The 19,748-nt window shown below is 46.8% G+C and overlaps 1 protein-coding gene across 4 annotated transcripts; it reads right to left on the reverse strand.

Annotated features, from left to right (window-relative positions):
- Positions 1–249: 249 nt before the first annotated feature.
- SAP30L (SAP30 like) lies at positions 250–16,416 on the reverse strand. Of its 4 annotated transcripts, none has more exons than XR_009865744.1 (5): positions 15,734–16,416; positions 11,334–11,456; positions 9,091–9,189; positions 4,200–5,323; positions 251–3,421 (listed from the first exon to the last, which is right to left on the reverse strand). XR_009865744.1 is itself a non-coding variant. In XM_062188795.1 (5 exons), exons 1-4 carry the CDS (start codon positions 15,953–15,955, stop codon positions 5,195–5,197), a joined length of 573 nt encoding a protein of 190 aa, XP_062044779.1. In that variant the 5' UTR covers positions 15,956–16,416; the 3' UTR covers positions 251–3,421; positions 5,148–5,194. The 4 variants fall into 4 exon arrangements, 3 of the variants coding, with proteins under 3 accessions (XP_062044777.1, XP_062044779.1, XP_062044778.1); XM_062188795.1 differs by having other exon boundaries at positions 5,148–5,323; XM_062188794.1 differs by having other exon boundaries at positions 251–4,322; positions 5,148–5,323.
- Positions 16,417–19,748: the final 3,332 nt, after the last annotated feature.

Genomic DNA, 19,748 nt, shown 5'->3' on the forward strand with positions numbered 1-19,748 from the left:
TATCTCACATGCGACACAGAAGTCAAGCCTCAGACTCGAGCTGCTGGGCCTGGCCAGCCTCTTTCCAGGAAAGTAACTGGGAGAGGGAGACCAGAATGTGGGCACAACCTCCTGTGATCTGAACAAACTTTATGTGCTCTAGGGGTGAGGGGGAAATGTAGGTGCTGGAAGCAAAGATTGCTGACATCGATCACTGTAATACACAAAGGCCCGAATGTGGAAGTGAAAGCACCTCAATTCTGAGTAGAAATTCAAAGGACACAGAGTGTCTCTTACTCATTCAGATCATTTATTAAGAGCAAAAGTCGGGCCATCTCATCTCTGTGATACTGCAACATGAAAAGTCACATACATACTAAAGACCTCATAGAATTGAGAGCCTTTCAAACAGTACAGAGCCATATATTATAAAATTAAAACACAAACGATCCCCCAAAGTTGGCAGGAAACAAGTACAATATGAGGAGGCCTGGAATGGAAGGGCACTTACTTTTCAATAAGGCAGTTACAAAATGGAGAAAGGAAAGATCCATACCCCAAAATACTCTGATGAGCGTAGGACGACAGTGATGTTGAACAGGGATCCTGTGCAACCCTGTGTTGCTGGCAAATGTATTCAGCAGATGAAAGCAACTGAAGGGTTTCTGTGACAAGACACAAGCTTGATGCAACTGAGTGCAGACATTTCTGCCTCAAGAGGTCCCACCTTGCCTCAGGCAGGATTCTACCTCCAACAGCAATCTGCTTTACCCTTCCTAACCATAAATGTGGAAACAGTCTATAATAATGAAAGGGATAGGCAGCACCCTAAAGCACCATGCTTCCCAGGGCATGATCTTGAGTTCACCTGTTATTGAACTGCCTAGCTCAGCAGGAGGGCCAGGGCCAGCTGAATCAGACACTCTCAAAGGACTGCCTGGGAGGTGGAAGTATGACCCATCAACCTCAAGCCCATTTCATGAGAATTAAGATTCTACGACAACAAGATACCTCCCACTAGGACTTTTGATCCCGGGTCTTCTATTATAAGATAGATCTGTTTTCCATTTTTACTAGTTTTGCAAAACTCAGCTGGTCCAACATTTCACTTGCCCTCAAGTTCTGCAGGACAGTTCATAGTCCCTGAAAGCCAGGGTGGCCTTGGCAACTTCTGCTCAGTTACAGATTCTCTAGAATCTGAGGACAGCTTACTTTTTCAACTGAACTGATCTTTCCATGAGTCAGAAAGTGAGCAGAATGCTGGACAGGTCACAAGGACTACAGGTTAGTCTGATAATGCCATGTAAACTCAAACAAATCTTGTATTGAATTTTGGCTTTTTTATCTTTAAAAATTGATTGGAATTCAGTATGGCACTTCTCTGATGCTGAATCATGGCTCCCCACCCCCATGTTCTTAGCCTTTGTCTTCTCAGTGAAATCAGTGTATGAAGTTGCTACTGGAATCACAAGGAACACACTGTTGGCAACCATGGAATCTTTAAACTCCATGGGTAGTAATGACATTATTTTACAATGTCCTAGGTCAGGTTTTGCCTAAGCAATGTGGTGAGCATTAGTTTTTGTGGGGCAAGCACACAAATAAGGCCTCATCTGTCTTAGGTGATTTTTTTTTTGTTTTGTTTTTTTTTTAAAGCAAGCTATTAACATCCTCTCTACTTCCTGCCACATGCCACCACTTTGGCAAGAACAAAGGAGAATAACCAGGCTGATGGGGTTTCCTCCACATTCTCCAACAAGGAACTAAGTGGACACAGGGCCAAGGACAGCCAGGACAATGAGAATGTCTATGTCCTAGTTGCTCCATTCCAAAATATACTATGCCCTTGGATAGTGCAATTAGGGACTTTGCCAAGATGAATAACTTGTTCCACATGGGTCCCATGGGGCTGATGGAAATGACAGAGAACACAGAAAAGCCAGAGGTTTACAAGGATAGAACAAGTTCCCCCAGGAGGTAGTGAGTTCTCTGTCCTCAGAGGTGTTTAAGTCCAGACTGCTCAACCCCTTGTTGGGATGATTGTAAGCAGAATGTCAGCACCTATGGGAGACTAGACCAAGCAATTTAAGGTCTTTCCACAATTTGTGTCTTATCCTCGTAACGACTGAGAGTCTTCAGGCGATTTCCATGGACCAATTCCCCTTGGACCCACACCCAGGACAGCCTACTCAACAAGCAAGGCCCTGAGAGTAAGCTCCCATCCCCATCCTCCCCCTCCCACCAGGCAGATGTTCTGCAGGATACCAACAAAAAGTTCCCACAAAATAAATAGCGCAAATGCCAAGGTTAGATTCAACATTCCAGCTGCAAACATTAGTATCTGTTCTTCAAGAGGCTCATAGTAACTATTTAGCTACAAGAGGAACATCTTAACTCAGCAGCTGTAACACATAAGTGAAATTCCTCTTCAGTTTACAACACTGGTCTTGAATCCTTTGGTTTTCAATCTTTCATGAGATTCAGCTTTGATCATTATTACATGTTTTTGCCAATCTAAGAGTTTGTTCTTCGAATAAGAAATTTGTCCATTTGTTTTTTAAAAACAAAGTGAAACAACATGAATGGCAGGACACTGATGTTTCCTTGTGACGACCTTCAGGGCACATCAAAGAACCATGCCACGCTGGAATTGAGAGGCAGGGCCCATGCTTGTTAAGACAATGCCAGTTCTGGATTTCAAATTCCAGTTTTGCCCAGGAGCACCAAGAGGAGAGAAGGTAATGCTGCAACGTCACAGGTGGAGAGAGAGTCTGACAGGTGGTATAAGAATGCAGGCAGCCAAGGCGAACACTGCTTTCCCCAACCCCACTGCTCTCTACAGCCAGAGTCTGTTGTTTTGGAGGGCCTGGCTGTTGCTCAGAGGCAGAAGTCTTCTGCCCACAGATGAAGCTGTCAGAAACTGCGGAAGAGGCTAAGGCAAGTGGTTTAGTGGTTTCATGAAAGAACGGACTTCTGGACATGAATAAACGTTAAGTTCAAATAGCTTTGTCTTTTCTCTCAATTGACCTGTTTTTAAAAGGTTGAAGATGCCTACAACTTCCAGTTTCCAAAAGCACTTTTCAAGACAACATGAGACTCGAGTGCGCACAGCCTCTGGCTGAAGGTCACAAGTTGCCCAGGCTTCTGTTTGGAATAAAAGCAGTCTTACATACACATTTCAACATGTGAATCCTGATAGCACATCTTCTTGGACAAGAATGCACTGCTGTTTCTCTCCACTGGGAAAACAGATTTGCTGTTAAAGGAGCCGTGACATGACTACATACTCACAATTTTGGTTTAAATATCAGAAAAATATACTTTCTTCCTCAATAAGAAACATTTCCAGAGAGAACATTAACGATGCCTTAACCTGCAGGCTCCGTCTGCCAAACTCCAGCCCCCGATGAGGCTTCTTGATGTCTCTATCAATATCCTTCAGCTGTAAGTAAGGAGACAATCACTAAATACACACTGGATCTGAATGAGAATACTCAAGAGTACCTTGACATGCCAGCCACAGCCAAGTGTATCAAAACAGGATCCCTTCAGAGTTCAGAGCATTGTCTATGTACATTCATTTACACACATGTAAAAAAGGCTGCAATCTGCCAGACATGCACTTTGAACACTGGTGACAGCGTTGCTGCAATGAAACACACTGCTTGTTAGTGACGGGGTGGCTCTGTCCCCATTCCACAGAGAGCATGGTACTCTGCTTACAGAACTGAAATCTTCAGACACTGCCACCCTACTCAGTTGGGGTTTTGTTTTGTTCTGACTTCTTGCCTATGGTGCTCGATTAAGCCATTTATGAGACATGGAAACTCTGCCAGCCAGGCTGTGCATTGCTCCTTTTATTATTTAAGGCTTAAGAAACAACTAAGAATTGAAACTGAGAAGCAAAATGACACCTTTGACCATCATATGTCATCATATGTATCAAGATTGGTCAGATATTAGAATCCAAATTCTTTTTTCTCTCAGCCTTCTACCCCCAACACAATGATCATATAGAGAATTTTGCAAAAGCATATTTTTGGATATAAAGCTTTGTATTCACAGGATACTTTGGTTCTGATAAAATTAGCTAGAAGAATGAATTACTGACAAAAACAAAAATCAGGCCATTATTAATACTTTAAAAATTATTTTAAGCAATCTTTCTCCCTAACAGGGAAGCAAATTGCTCACAAAAATGAGCATCAGATAGCACTAACCTTGGTTGCTCAAATTCATGATGTGCTGTCTACCAGACAGAGCCCAGGGACTTAAGGACAGCCGTACTTTCTACCCCACAGCTGAACTTCTGAGCAGGAGTCATATGGTCCTTGGCAGCTTTCCTGGTGGTTATGAACTGAGGATTAATACTTCTGAAAACATTAGCCCCAAACCAAAATTGCTCAGTTTGTCAAAGCATTTATTGCCCAGGATCTTGGCTCAAGTCTTAATAACTTCATTCCAAAAGTGAAGCACAGAGGGGTGTGCAAAGTACCATGTCTCCTGTGAGAAACATTTATCAGTGTTTCTGAAGCCTTGACAAGTCGGGGCATGCAACTGCCCTGAAATACTCTTTTGATCTCAAACTTCCTTGTCCTTGGACCAGGATTCCCTCCATACTTAGCAGTTAAGCGCTGAACAACAGAAATGGCAGAGGTCTCAGTTAAAAGAGCAAGGAAGTAGATGGTACAGGGCTGGCACTGCTTTGACAGCTTAGACAACTCAATACTGATCAAATGCCCACTGTGGACAAGGGCAAGTGAAGAGACCAATGTCGAATTGATAATGACAAAAAAATCTGCAACAAAGCAGGCCATCTACATAGCCAGTGGGCAATGTGCAAGTCCATCAGCTACACCCTATCCTTATTCCAGGGCTAAGTCTCAAAGGTGGCAGCCTGGTATTGCAAGGTGACTACCAAACTATTTCTTATCCCACATTTTCAGCAGAATAGACTTAACGCTTTGTTGAATTCTGCAATACATAGTTTTCCTTTAATTCTTTTTATGATCCTGTTTTTTTCAGTCCAGTAGTTATCTTAAAAGTCTGTCTATACACATGCTGAGTCATGAGAATATAATCCTCTTGACCAAAAAGATTTACAGTATCATCATTCAAACTTTTATTTACAGTAAAACTGAACAGTCTTTAAACGTAGCAGATATCACCTGTGCATTAGGCATTATGCTTTGTTCCTTTAAGATGGGCTTTGTCTTCACTCAAGCTGCTTGCTGCCCTCCGATTTCTGGTCCAGTCTACTCTTGTTACTCTTCACCATGTAGATGAAGTAGGCGAGGGTCTCTTTTTCATTCACAGGTATGTTCCTGAAGTGTCGGCTGACAGTCTATGTGGAAGAAAAACCAAAATCCCTTAAATCTGCACAATTCAAGGTGAAAAATTCAAAGAGGGGACAAGGACTCGCTTGCAGTGCTGTGGTGGGAATTACAGCTACTGCAGAAGTTCTTACAACAATGTACAATGGTGACTTGTTTTCCAGAATTCCAGAAGTGGAACTTTAACCTACCAAGGTACAGTTCTATTTTAGTGGCAGCCAATCATCCATCATGACCATTAAATTCCATGAAGAGACTGACTGCTCTGCTTAGTCAGTTGCTACCAAACCTGTCAGGCCCTGGCATGGGTGGAAACATATTTCATAAAATAAGTTGTGTTAGGGGGCTGGCATTGTGGCATAACAGGCTAAGCTGTGGCCTGCAATGCCAGCATCCTATATGGGTACTGGTTCAAGCCCTGGCTTCTCCAATTCTGATCCAGCCCCCTGCTAATGTGCATCCGAAAGCGGCAGACAATGGCCCAAGTCCTTGGGCTCCTGCACCCATGTGGGAGACCAAGAAGAAGCTCCTGGCTCCTGCCTGGACAGCCTTGGCTGTTGTAGCCATTTGGTGAGTGAGCCAGCGGATGGAAGACCCGTCTCTTCTCTATTTCTCATTTTCTGTATAACTCTGCCTTTCAAATAAATAAAATATATCTTTAAAAAAATAGAAATTGTGTCAGATGAATAGTCAACTGAACTCGTGTTTGAACCCAAGAATCTCTCTCCTAAGTACTTAACTTTCTCTTTTTAAAAAAAAAACACATTTAAGGCCGGTGCCGTGGCTCAACAGGCTAATCCTCCGCCTTGCGGCGCTCGCACACCGGGTTCTAGTCCCGGTTGGGGCGCTGGATTCTATCCCAGTTGCCTCTCTTCCAGGCCAGCTCTCTGCTATGGTCCGGGAAGGCAGTGGAGGATGGCCCAAGTGCTTGGGCCCTGCACCCACACAGGAGACCAGGAGAGGTACCTGGCTCCTGGCTTCGGATCAGCGAGATGTGCTGGCCGCAGCGGCCATTGGAGGGTGAACCAACGGCAAAAAGGAAGACCTTCCTCTCTGTCTCTCTCTCTCTCACTATCCACTCTGCCTGTTTAAAACAAAACAAAACAAAACAAAAACACACATTTATTTATTTGAAAGGCAGAGTTATAGAGAGGCAAAGACAGAGAGAGAGAAATGTCTTCAATCCACTGGTTCACTCTCCAGATGGCTGCAACGGCCGGAGCTGCGCCGATCCTAAGCCAGGAGGTTCCTCTGAGTCTCCCACACAGATACAGAACCCAAGGACCTGGGCCATCTTCTACTGCTTTCCCAGGCCATAGCAGAGAGCTGGATCGGAAGTGCAACAGCCAGGACTTGAACTGCCACCAATATGGGATGCTGGCCCTGCAGACTAGGGCTTTAATATGCTGCGCCACAGCACTGGCCCCCATAACTTTCTCTTAAAAGACACAATAGATTTGAAGGAAAAGTCATCATTTACTATAGTCCTGATGCTGAGCTTTATTTGCTAAGTTTTGAGAACACAGGTCTACTCTTGCTTCACCTCATCTTGCCTACCATGTATCTGAGCAGTACTTGGGTCCCTGCTACTCAAATGGGAGATTCAGATAGAGTTTGAGGCTCCTGGTTTCAACATGGCCCATCCTTGGCTGTTGCAGGCATTTGGACAGTAAGTCAGCAGTCTGAAGATCTCTCTTGGGGCCGGCACTGTGGTGTAGCAGGTAAAGCCTCCACCTGCGGTGCTGGCATCCCATATGGTGCCGTTTTGCTTCCCAGTTGCTCCACTTCCAATCCAGTTCTCTGCTAAGGCCTGGGAAAGCAGTGGAAGATGGTCCAAGTCCTTGGGCCCCCACACCCACGTGGGAGACCTAGAAGAAGCTCCTGGCTTCGGATCAGCACAGCTCTGGCCACTGTGGCCCACTGGGGAGAGAACCAGCAGATGGAAGATCTTTCTCTGTCTGCCTCTCTGTGTAACTCTGACTTTCAAATAAATAAATCTTTTAAAAAATCTGTCTTTTGAATAAATAAAAATAAATAACAACAAAAAGTCCAATAGAGCATCTGGCTTAGCAATTAAGATGCCTACATTAGGGGCAAGCATTGTGATGAAGTGGGTTAGGCCACTGGCATCCCAGCTGCTCCACTTACAATCCAGCTCCCTGCTAATGGCCTCGGAAAAGCAGTGGAATATGCCCAAGTGTTTGGGCCGCTGCCAACCACATGGGAGACTCAGATGAAGCTCCTGGCTTTGGCCCAACCCTGGCCAATCTCTCTTTCTGTAACTCTGACTGTACAATCAATTTTTTTTTTTTTTTGGACAGGCAGAGTAGATAGTGAGAGAGACAGAGAGAGAGAAAGGTCTTCCTTTTTGCCGTTGGTTCACCCTCCAATGGCCACTGCGGCTGGCTCATCACGCTGATCCGAAGCCAGGAGCCAGGTGCTTCTCCTGGTCTCCCATGCGGGTGCAGGGCCCAAGGACTTGGGCCATCCTCCACTGCCTTCCCGGGCCATAGCAGAGAGCTGGCCTGGAAGAGGGGCAACCAGGATAGAATCCGGTGCCCCAACTGGGACTAGAACCCGGTGTGCCGGTGCTGCAAGGCGGAGGATTAGCTAGTTAAGCCACGGCGCTGGCCCTGTACAATCAATCTTTAAAAAAAAAAAAAAACAAAACAAAACAAAACAAAAACCCTGTATCATACCCTGGGTTCGATTTGTGGCTCTAGCTTCCTGCTAATGCAGACTCTGGGGGACAGCAAGAGACGGCTCACAAAGTAGGGTTACTGCCGATCACATGAGAGACCTGGACTGAGTTCTCGGCTTCTGGATCTGGCCCAGATCCGGCTGTTGTGGGTATCTGAGGAGTGAACCAGAGGATGGGAACTGTTTCTGCGTCAAATGATAATTAAAAGGTTCAGTAGAACATTATTTATATGAGACTGATTTTGAGATTGAAGAATTCCATCTGCTAGTTCACTCCCCAAATGCCTGTAGTAGCAAGGGCTGAACCAGGTGGAAGCCAGGTCTCCATTCAGGTCCCCCACATGGGTGGCAGGAACCCAATACTTCAGATATCACCTGTTGTCTCCCAGGATGTTTATTAGCAGGAAACTGGATTAGATGCACAGCCAGGACTGATATTCAAGGGCTCCAATGTGGCATGTGGGTGTCCTAAGCAGCAACTTAATTGCTGGGTCAAATGCCTAACCCTGCTATGTGATTTTAAGCAAGTCTATTCCTCTCCCTGTGTCATGTTTTCTTTTTTAGAAATCGGGCCTTTTTTTTTACTTTTTTTTTTTTTTTTGACAGGCAGAGTTAGTGAGAGAGACAGAGACAGAGACAGAGAGGTCTTCCTTTCCGTTGGTTCACCCCCCAAATGGCTGTTATGGCCTGGCGCTGCGCTGATCCCAAGCCAGGAGCCAGGTGCTTCCTCCTGGTCTCCCATGCGAGTGCAGGGACCCAAGCACTTGGGCCATCCTCCACTGCCTTCCCGGGCCACAGCAGAGAGCTGGACTGGAAGAGGAGCAACCGGGACTAGAACCCGGGGTGCCGGCGCTGCAGGCAGAGGATTAGCCAAGTGAGCTGTGGCACTGGCCCGAAATCGGCCTTTTTAAGTCTAAAATTTTGGGGTTTCAGTATATGCACCAGAGGGAATGGAAAGTTGTTTCTAGAGCTATGGAAAACATAATGAAGACATACACACTGAAGTAAAAGAGAATTAGGGTCACCATTAGAACAGCAGTGCTGGCTTTCTCTTTTTAGGGGGCATTTTGTCACCTACTTCTGCTAACTGGGCCTTATTGAAGCCTGGTCTGGTCTGCAGCTTGTAGTGTCGTTTATAACGTCGCAGAGTGTTCACCTGCAGCTGGAACAGATCAACCTAGAGAAAAGAGCAGAAACATGTTAACTATCACGTGATCACCCAGGGTTCACCGAGAGCCCAATACGTGCCTTGCACTAAGGATGGGGGCAGGGCGCTACAAAAGAAGTCTTAGTCTTAGAAATGGTCCACTGAGGACTAGTAACTGGCTGGGAAGACAAAAGTAACAGTGGAGAGAGTTCTGGATGGGCGGGGTGATCCAGGAAGGGCAGTGGAGAAGCTTAAGCTAAGGAGTGGTAAGCTCTAGAAAGACAGCGAGGAATAGTAGGGAAGGAGGGAGACCACGGGTACAGAAAGCCAGGAAGTGAACAGATGGGTCAGGTCACCGGCAATCATAGTGAGTTAAACAGGGGAGACTGGCTGGTAGCAGGCCTTGAAAAGCAAGAGCTCCCAAAGGCAGTGGAAGGAGAGGTTTCAGGAAGATGGATCTGGTGGAGATTCATTCACAGGGAAGACTGATTGGAAGCTAGGGAGCCAGAGTGAGATGGTGAGGCAGTTTTGGATGGTGATGTGAGAGGGGGACACCAAGGATGGAGAGCAAAGGCATGAACCAGAGAGGTTTAGGGGCAAGACCTGCCAGTGGGTCATGAAGGACAGTGGGAGGCACTTTAGTAGTTGTCTTCCATTAGTTCTTGCCTAGCTGTAAGGTATTAGAATTCTTAATGACCCTCCAAGAGAAGATGCAAAAGCTACTGCAGTCAATGTACAAACTGGCAAGTCAGGGTCGTGGCCGCTGACTGGAAAACAGGGCAAGGGACAACTCACCATATTTTTTCTTAACACAGCAAGAAAAGAAAGCTACATAGTCATGAAATATCAAAGGCCCATCAAGCTGGGCTGCCTTTACCTGCCTCTAAAAGGGATGTTCTTGCTTCAGGCAGGTGGAGAGCACTTAAAAACAAAATGAACGATCAATATGACGGACAAAAGTCCTTCATTCTTTTCAAAACATTCCTTAAACCTTTTTTCGTGTGTGTGAAAAGCAGTTAGAAATTGAACACATCCATTTCTTTAAAAACAATAATAATAATGCTAAACGCAACAGAATGGTGCTGGAAACTAACGCTGGAAAAGGGGACACAGGGAGGGGCAGGGGCAAGCGCTGGAATTTTCAAAGGTTTCCTCTACATCTGCAGACAAAGGCCCCCCTACTCTTTCTATTCCTACATAGTCATTTTCACTCTGAGTGCTAACAGGCAGTTGCCTTATGAAATATTCATGCATCAAATATTCAATGTACACTATAAACGGTTCTTCTTTTGCTGAGTCTTATGTGAAAACAATTTAGAAACAAAGAAAATCCAATATCCTTTCCTGGAGCCTCACGTAACAGACACTGGCACCTTGAAGGCACCATGGTTTGAGAAGCCCAGGTCTCATGATCTAGTGCAGTGGCTTTCAACACAGGACCACTGTATCCCCCGAAAGGCATTTAGCAATATCTGGAAAACTATTTTGATTGTCATGGCTCAAGGTGTGGTATGACTGGCATCTAGTGGGTAGAATCCAGGGATCCCACTATACATCCTACAATGTATAGGACAGTCCCCCAGAATAAGAATTATCTGGTTCCACATGTCATAAGTGCCAGAGCTAAGAAACTCTGGTGCAGGATAACTGACTATGGAACAGATCCTTGGGAACCAGCCTGCACCTGGAGTCATGGAATTAGAGTGACAGAAAATAAGAGCTGGTCACAACTGATGAATTTACACCTTCTTCTTACAGACCACAAAACTGAGGAACAGATATCCCCAAATCTTACATACTCAGTCTCTAAAGGCAAAAATAAGATTTTAAATATGTTGACATGGTGGTTGCATTTAAGCATCTTGTGAGGGGCTTCTTGAAGAAAGAAGTATGGTCTCCTGGAAAGGACACTAGAGCAGAGCTTCCAAACTCTAATCATGGATGTGACCTGGAGTCTCTGAACCTGTAAGATGATGGGACAGTCAGACTGGTGGATTTCCATGCTTTTATGCTCTCAGATTTAATATTATGACTCTACAATTTGCTTTCCAAATAAACCACTGGAGAACAAAGGGAACTAAAATTACTTCTTAGTACAAACGCAGGCCAGGGATAAGTATCACATTAGAATTCATTCCTCCAGCTTTCTCAAGCTGCTATTTTTTGGCCTTTACCTCAGGAATGTCAGTGTCATGTTCAGGAGAATCTCCACCATCGTCACTTGTCTTCCTCTTCCTTTTATTTCGGACACTCTGGATGAAATTTTTGTGGAAATCACAGATATACAGGTGCCTTACCTAATAGGGAGGAAATTAAAGTCAGGGTTGCCAATTCCATAGAAACCGTAACAGGCATCTGTCTGTCAAATGATGGGGCTGTTTTTCTTTGTGGGGCATTGGAGAGAGAGAGAGGAGTGGGCCATACTTCCGGAAGCTCACCACTGAACTGAAAAACTAGAACACACATGGAGAAACCAAGTCGCCATTGAACTGTAAAGACACTGAGCAAAGGAAAAGATCCCTGGTCAATCAGTGTGGAGACTCCCGGCTCTGCAGGCAGAGGGGAAGGAGAATCAAGACTCAGAAGTCATCATCCAGTTATGATGACAAAGGGGTGAATGAGGAGGCCCAGGGCACACAGCATTAATTGGGTGGTAGTGACTGTCTGTGTAGGGGCTCAAGAACAGTTTAGATATTCCTTTAGACAAGACAGACTCCCTCAAGGTTTTTGAAGCAAGGAGTGATGTGACATTTCCAGGTCTATAAAAGTCATGACTTTACAATGGAGCTGGAACATGCTGTCCTGGGAGAAGGGAAGCAGGCAAGATGGGCTGTGGTAACAGTCATGGGACACCCTATTTAATTACTATTGCAGGATAGTTCCTTAAAATTCTTCATTTGCATTTATGACTAAAAATTGTTTTTCATGTATTATTTTCTAATTCTTGAATTACCTCACATACGATCTACCAAGAGAGAGAAAAATGTGGAAATGCTCACAAAGTGGAACAACATAAAAGAAGTTGGATCTTACTGTTTATTTCCTAATACATGCTGCAGATATTCTGGCAATGAGGTGGTAACATCAGCTAAGATGTGAAGAATATGTATATATGTACTTTTATTTAAAGATATAAGTTTATTTAAGATATAAGTTGGTGGAGGAACCATTCCAAAGTCTTAAGAAACCTAATGCCTTTATAAATGACTAGGGGTTGCTGATGTTGAAACAGCTGCTACACAAATGTTCTGGAGAGATTTAGGAATTTAAGTCTATTCCTTAAATCCTTAAAGATAAAAGTAAGCTGACAGGAAATCAGCATCGATTAAGTCAGTCCTTTTTGTAAAGAAAATAATGAAAACTTCATTTAGTCAGATGAATTACCAATTCTGTGTGGTTAGATTAGTGAGGCATAAGCAGTTTTAAGTTTATATTGTGATGGTGTTTAGTAGACAGCAGGTACTCTATAAAGGCATCCATAAGGCAATCTCCATAGGCCACATGAAAAAAGGTCACCACTTTCATGGTTATAAAATGGAATAGCTTTGCCAGATTCAACTCCATCAGAGGATCTTTCGGACAAGGCACAAGCCATTATCCCAAAGAATCCCACCTAGCTGATTTACACTTTATACATTACATATATATTATATATATATAAAATATATATGAAGGTACTTCAAAAAGTTCATGGAACTATGTTATGAGAAAACTATGCATGTGCTTCAAATCTTTTCGCACCAAAATAAAGTTTTAATGCCATCTTTCCACGCAGTTTCTTTAGTGCCCATGTACTACTAGACATGATTTTCTCCTGGAAGTACACCCTGAATTCCTGATAGGAACCTGGTCCTCCACATTAGCTAGGCTGGCATGTGAATGTTTAGAGACCACGCTGCAACTCAAATTCAGAGTGACAAGCGTGGTGGTTGGTGGTGTAACAACAGGCAGATCAGGTGACTTCCTAAAGCTTTGACTGGGAGACATCAGGTCTTAGCATTAGAATAATGGAATCCTAGCTGGAAGAGAACTTAGCTATCACCAATGCAAACTCATTGGCCCCAATCTCAATTTCTAGAAGGGTAAACAGAAAGGACCTGACCAAGGTCACTAAAGTGTTCTAACTCTGGGTACATGTACTTTCCTTGGCTACATTTTTTCTTTTATTTAATTCTCAGTTCCACTTTTCTCCAGAAAAAAGAAAAAAGCAGAAATATATCAGTTGGAGAAATGTTTTCAGGTCTACTTAGTCTGAACATCAGAACATGGTTGACAACTACATAAAATGAGTCAAACTGCCTGCCTTAGATTTTTGATGTTGTTACAAAGGTTTTCTGCTAGACTCGTCTGTTTCTCCTTAACCATTTCAAGTACATGCCGATTTAAACAATTCAGAGCTTTTGAGGGTGGGGCCTTCCGGTGAGAAGGAGGCAGGAGTGTGGCAGCAAAGGCTCTAGTGTTGTTTTCCCCCATTTCACTTTTCAGTAACAGCTAAAAATTCTCATAACACAGCATTTACTTGGAATTGAATTCCTGCCCAAGCCTGTGAGAATGAAATAGAATTGCTTTCAGAAATAATGACTCCACAACACCATCTTGCAACCAATTGTGAGTGACTCCACCTGAGAACTCTGTGCCTTCGAAGCATTACCTTCTGGGAAGGCTAGCGCTAAGCTGAGGCTTGCCTCTCTCCTGGAGGGCACCTGTGCAATGATCAACACAGGTTTCCAGTGGGGTCAATAGCTTAACAGAGCCCTAGTTGCAGGAGCAAAATCAGGTGTGAAGGCATCCAAGGGTTTAAAAGGACTTGATATATTTTTTTTTTTTTTAAGGACTGGGTAATATTATTATAAGTTGCTCAGGTAAAAGCTTCTAACATCTATAGAGAAGATAGGGAGTATTTCCAAATGGATGAATTCACTGCTGTCCCACAATTAAGCATTTCACTTAGACACTTGACCTAATCAGGCACCACCATGGTGTCTAGTCAGTCCTTTGTTCCAAAATGAGTATCTTTCATTCATTCAGATTTGTAGTAAGAAAGCCATTAACTTACCCCAGCAGCAGATGCATTATAATGACAAACATTGAATATATTAGAGGGAGGGAGGGAAAGGCCTAGAAGAAAGGATAGGGAAGACTTTTTATGAAAGACTCAATGGCCGGCGCAGTGGCGTAGCAGGTAAAGCCTCTGCCTGCAGTGCCGGCATCCCATATGGGCGCCAGTTGAGTCCGGGCTGCTCCACTTCTGATCCTGCTCTCTTCTGTAGCCTTGGAGAGCAGCGGAGGATGGCCCAAGTGCTTAGGCCCCTGCACCCCTGTGGGATACATCTTAGAAGCTCCTGGCTTCGGATTGGCTCAACTCTGGCCGTTGTGGCCATCTGGGTTGTGAACCAGCAGATGGAAGACCTCTCTCCCTTTCTCTGCTTCTGTCTCTAACTCCGTATTTCAAATAAAATAAATAAATCTTAAAAAAAAAAAAAAGACTTACTGAAAAAGTGCACATGGGCCTTGGAAGTAAACTAGATAATGTATTTAAGATACAAACCAGCCTCTGCGGTGCTCTGTGTATTTGGCACCAACCCTTCCTGTATCTGGGTTTTAGTGTCAACAATAAAATCTGAAGTGGAAAAACGGGCTTCCTCTAATTTTAACACACCGTCTCTGATTTCCCTGAACTATAGAGGAATTCTGGCCCCAAAAGAGAACAGATATTAACCACCTAAGCTCTTAGCTAGTCTACCTGCATGTTAAAACCCCCCTTAACTCATTTCCAATTCCTAAACAAGAAGCAGCCGCAGCCACTTAAGGCTTGCAGCAACAGATGTCAGACCAAAAAGTTCTTAATTGGTTGACAATAGGCACAGCTTTAGAATTGTTAACTAGAAGCGGTGAAATCACAGAGGAAAAGTTTCCTATAATTAGGCACAAGGCAGGGCAAGCCTATTCAATTTTCTATCTCCATTTCCCACCTCCGCATTCCTTAAGGCGCTACCCCGAAGGAAACCGACTCTCCCCACCTCGCCCCCTCCCCCGCCCACTCCCAGGGACAGCGACTGTCAGTGCCATCTCCTAAGACCTGGTCGTGGCCTTAGTCCTGCCATATCCTGGAAAAACCCACTCCCAGAGTCGTAGCCTGTGAGGCGATCCTCTGCGGAAAAGGAGGCCGCGGGGGACAGGGAAGTCGCTGCTGCCACCTCTCCCAGTCTGAAGAAACAGCAACGTTCTTAGAAGGAGCCCGAAGTTGGCCAACAGCCGGGTCCCTTCCTCACCCCCTCCCCGATTCTTGCACCTTCGTGGGCCAACACCATTAACCCACCTCCTCCTGCTCCAACATCCGAGCCAATAAAACGAGCTAGAAACTGCGGTCCAAGCTTCCCCGGCAGGAGGAGTCCTCGCACCCCCCGCCCCCAACCTCCCGGATCTCAACAGAATCACAGCCGGCGCAGGTCCGCGCCTCAGCGGCCTCCCACCTCCCGCGGCCAACTCCTCGGGCTGGCAGATGAGGGGCGGCGAGGCCGGCGGTGGGGAGCGCCCGGGGCGGCGGGCGGCGGGCGGCAGGGCGCGGACTCACGCTCTTGTCGATGTCCAGCTTGAGTTTCTTCTGCGAGATGCTCTTCTGCACCCTCTTGCTGAAGGAGGCGTTGCCCGCGGGCCGGACGCAGCGCTCGCCGTCCTCGATGAGGCAGCAGCTCTGGCCGTAGCCCGGGGCGGCGGCGGCGTTGGCGGCGGCGGCGTTGGCGGCGGAGGCTGGGGGCCCTTCGCGGCTGTCCTCCTCGGTGCTGAAGCCGTTCATCTCCCCGCCCCGCGGCGGCCCCTCTGGGGGCAGGGCCCCCTGCAGGCCACTCCGCGGCCGCGCTCCCCGCGGAGCAGGTCGCCGAGACCCCCGCACCCGAGAGTCCCAGAGTCCGTCTCCAGACCGGGGCTGCCCTGCCCCGCGTCCCACAGGCCCTGCTCCTGCAGCTCTGGGCCCCGAGTCTACGGAAACCCCCTTCCTCCCGGCCAGAGGCCCCGGGGTCGACTCCCGCGGCTCGCAGGGCCCCGCTGGGGGTCACCCGGAGGCCCCTCTTGCTGGGAGCTCAGAACCGCTACCCTGAGGCGAGGGCGTCCGGGAGGGCGTCCCAGGAAGCGGCCGCTCCCCAGGGACTCCGGGCCGGGGTTGCCAGGGGGTTTCGAAGGCCCCTGCCGGCTCCCGCCTTCTTTGGGCAGCGGGGCAAACTCGCTGCTGGGCAGCTCTCCCCTGGTGGCGCGGCCTCCCCGCGCGGGGCCCGGCCTCGAACCCGCGGCGCCCGGGCCCCCCGCGCCGCGTCCGGCCCGCCCCACCCCTGCAGCCTCTCGGCTGCTCCCCGAGTCCCGCGGCAGCCCCTGGGCGGCCCGGCCGCCGCCCGCCCAACGCGCCGCACCACAACAGTTCTCTCCACCCCCCCGCCCTCTTCGGGACAGCGGAAGTCCTGCCTCCGCACGCCTATTGGTCGCATTCGCTCTCAGGGCGGGGTCGTCGCCGCCGCTGGCGCGCTCCATTGGGCACCACTGCCGCCAGTCTCCGGCGCCAGGCTACTTCCTGGACTCTGCTGGGATGGGTTCAAAGTAGAGAAAGTGGAAGAGGGAAGAGTTCCTCGGGCGAGGGAGGGGAACTAGGGCGCAGATTGCCCAGCCCCAGGGAGGAATGATGACCAAGGGTCGGGAGGGACGGAGGGCAAGACTCCGAGAACAGCGGGATGTATTCGGAAGCCGACAGAAGTACAGACGCGGGCGGGGGCGCAGAGGGACAGGCTTGGGGGAGGGGCGTGTGCGAGGAGACCTGAAGGGGACAGCGGTCCTGTCACGAGAGGTACCTACTGGGCACAACGACAGGGCCGGGGCCAGAGTCCCCCAGATCGACGTGGGGGTGAGGAGGCGAGGACAAAACCGGACAGAAGCCAGTCATGGCGGGAAAGACAGAGGGACAGCCCCGTACAGATACATGGAAAGAGATACCAAGGAGATGAGGGGGCGATCTTGTCGGAATCTTGGGGCTGCCGGAGACGTGAGGCTGTGGAGATTGGCTGGGACGGCACGGAAAGAAAACGGGCGGGAGGAAGGAGGGCCCCGGAGGCTTGGGCGAGCCCTGTACGGGAAAGAACCTGCAATCCGGCTAAGGTCCCCAGGGTGACCGGGTGAAGAGGGGCTGCCGAGGAGATGAAGAAAAGGCTGGAGGTGGCAGACCAAGGGTCACTCCCGGGACCAGGTGAGGAAGGGCTTGCGTTGTCTTGGGCCCTCCCTGGAGCGCTAGGCTGCAGTTGTGTTGTTCTGAGCTTCCGGGTGTGTTGGTGAGGCAGCCGCACCCTGCTAAGCCCTTGGGCCTGGGAGTTGGAGCCCAAGGCGTCATACGACCCTCCTGGAAGGGCCATCCCCCAACTTGGGGGACAAATGGGTCCCAAGGGCAGTCAAGGTTGAGTAGCATTTTTTTGGGGGGGGGGAGAAAAATAGGCAAGTGTTGCTGATTTTTAGTGTTTTGGCTTTCTATTTCCTGCTAGAAGGCATAAAAGGAGCTGGATCTGTATCCTGTTGAAAAAGGGAAAGCTCCCAGTTTCCACGGTTAGAAGCAGATGCCCTGTGATCTTTATTTTTCCTCATGACCTTAAATGTCTTTATACCATCTAGCCTAGTAATTTCACAGGTGAGACGTCCATCTTGGGAAATGGACTTCTCAGAGAAAATGTTAAACACAATGATGTTCAATATGGGGTTATTTCTGATAAGGAAAAATAAAAAAATATAAAAAAGAAGAGCCTACACATTCCAAAAGGGAAGTGGTTACGTAAACTACCTAACTAACGTCTTGAGAATGAGATGTTGGGCAGTCAGCATTTAAGGGAGTTAAATTTTTCAGAATCGATGTAAACATTTTCTATACTAATTCACTATTAACTCTTCAACAAATCATTGATGAGGGTTGTACAAATATTTTAAAAGGTGCAGGATATAAAATTGCATATAGGATATAATATGTTTCCATCTATGTTTAAAAAAGGAAACCGTGGGACCTGAGTTGGCGCAGTAGGTTAAACGGCTGCCTGCAATGCTAAAATCCCATATTAGATCAATGCTTGGCATCTGGGCTGCCCTGCTTCCTGTTCTGTTCCATGCTGATGTTTCTGGGAAAGCAGCAGAAGATGGCTCAAGTGTGTGGGCCCCTGCCACCAATATGGGAGACTTGGACGGAGTTCCATGCTCCGGCCATCAGTCTGGCCCAGTCACAGCTATTGGGGGCCATTTGGGAAATGAACAAAGTGGATGGAAATCTTGGTCCCTTTCTCTGTCACCCTACCCTTCAAATAAATAAATAAATCTGGAAAGAAAAAAAAAAACCACCATTTGTGCTTAAGAAATACACTGAAATACTAATTGTGATTATTTCTGGATAGCAGGAATACTGTTAATACTTTTATTCTACCTTTGCATTTCCCTAATAAACACTTTTTTTATTTTTGCTTTCACAGTAGAAAAAAATCAGTTCACTAGGAGTTCTCCCTTAGAGTTCATATATTCAAAAGTAAATTATTGAACACATGGTATATACCCAGTGTAAACCTGGCTACAGGGGGAGGATAAAATACAAGCTTTGCCCTAATATCCTTCAACTGGGGAATTCAGCTGTAGATTCTAAAAACAGCTGGATGTCCGAATAAGCAAGTGTGTGTTGTTGGTTCTGAAGTGAATTGGAATGGACAGAGCTCTACCTTTCCCACATTTACTTACATTTTTTTCAAAACACTATTTGTATTCAGTGCTATGACACTGTGGCACACAGCCTCTTCAGCACCAGTTGCCCCTGGCTGAGGGCAGCAGGCCCTTTGGCTTGGGGGCTCTGTGTCAGCAATTGGGGTGGTGGCTGTTCCTCATATCTGCTATTACTGTGTTCTCTACAGTTCTCTTTTCTTACTAGGCAACCAGTTATAATGAATAAACCTTTATATTAGTATTTCCCTGTTCAAAATACCATGTGGTTTTTCTTTCCCGATTAGACCCCAGATTGACATTCCCAGCTTTTACAGATATGTGTATGTGGCTGGTGGCTCATGCTTTTGCCCAGCCTTTTTTTTTTTTTTTTTTTTTAATTTCTTCAAAAGTGGGGGTCAGGAGAGTTGCTTGGGAGGGGGATGGTTGTGAAATCGTGCAAGACCCCCTAAAATTTACACTGAAATGTGGCCCCTTAAAGTTCCCTAGAAATGCTATTGGGGTGCCACATGTACTACCAGAATTTGGGGTGCCATACGATTTCACCATGGGCTTATTACTAAATCCCCAATATTGATAAGCCCAAGAGGGTTCTTGCCTAATATTTAGAGAATAATTCTAAATACCGGCACAGATAAATGAGGCAGCATGGTACATTTTAAGCTTTTATTTAGTGAGAGGAGAAAGACAGCTTTATTTAAGAGAGAGAGGTAAAAAGGGGTTCATACCAAGCACCATGAACCAGCCACGTGGAAGAGTATTTAGGCCTGTATCTGGGCCAGGAAGCCTAGAGCACATGGCCCAGAGGCCATGTGTCCTGGAGGCGTGGGGCTACAGCAAGCCCCCGGCCAGGGAAGAAGAGCGGGCCG

Source organism: Lepus europaeus, chromosome 4 (assembly GCF_033115175.1).
Source record: "Lepus europaeus isolate LE1 chromosome 4, mLepTim1.pri, whole genome shotgun sequence".
NCBI classification, from domain to species: Eukaryota; Metazoa; Chordata; class Mammalia; order Lagomorpha; family Leporidae; genus Lepus; species Lepus europaeus.

Excerpts from the sequence above, each read along its gene's own strand:
- SAP30L (XM_062188793.1), bottom strand. The coding sequence starts at position 15,955 with ATGAACGGCTTCAGCACCGAGGAGGACAGCCGCGAAGGGCCCCCAGCC. Across the intron at positions 11,457-15,733 it reads AGCTGGACATCGACAAGAGC|GTAAGGCACCTGTATATCTG; the intron begins GTGAGTCCGCGC and ends CCTCCCTATTAG. Across the intron at positions 9,190-11,333 it reads ATGACACTGACATTCCTGAG|GTTGATCTGTTCCAGCTGCA; the intron begins GTAAAGGCCAAA and ends TCTTTTCTCTAG.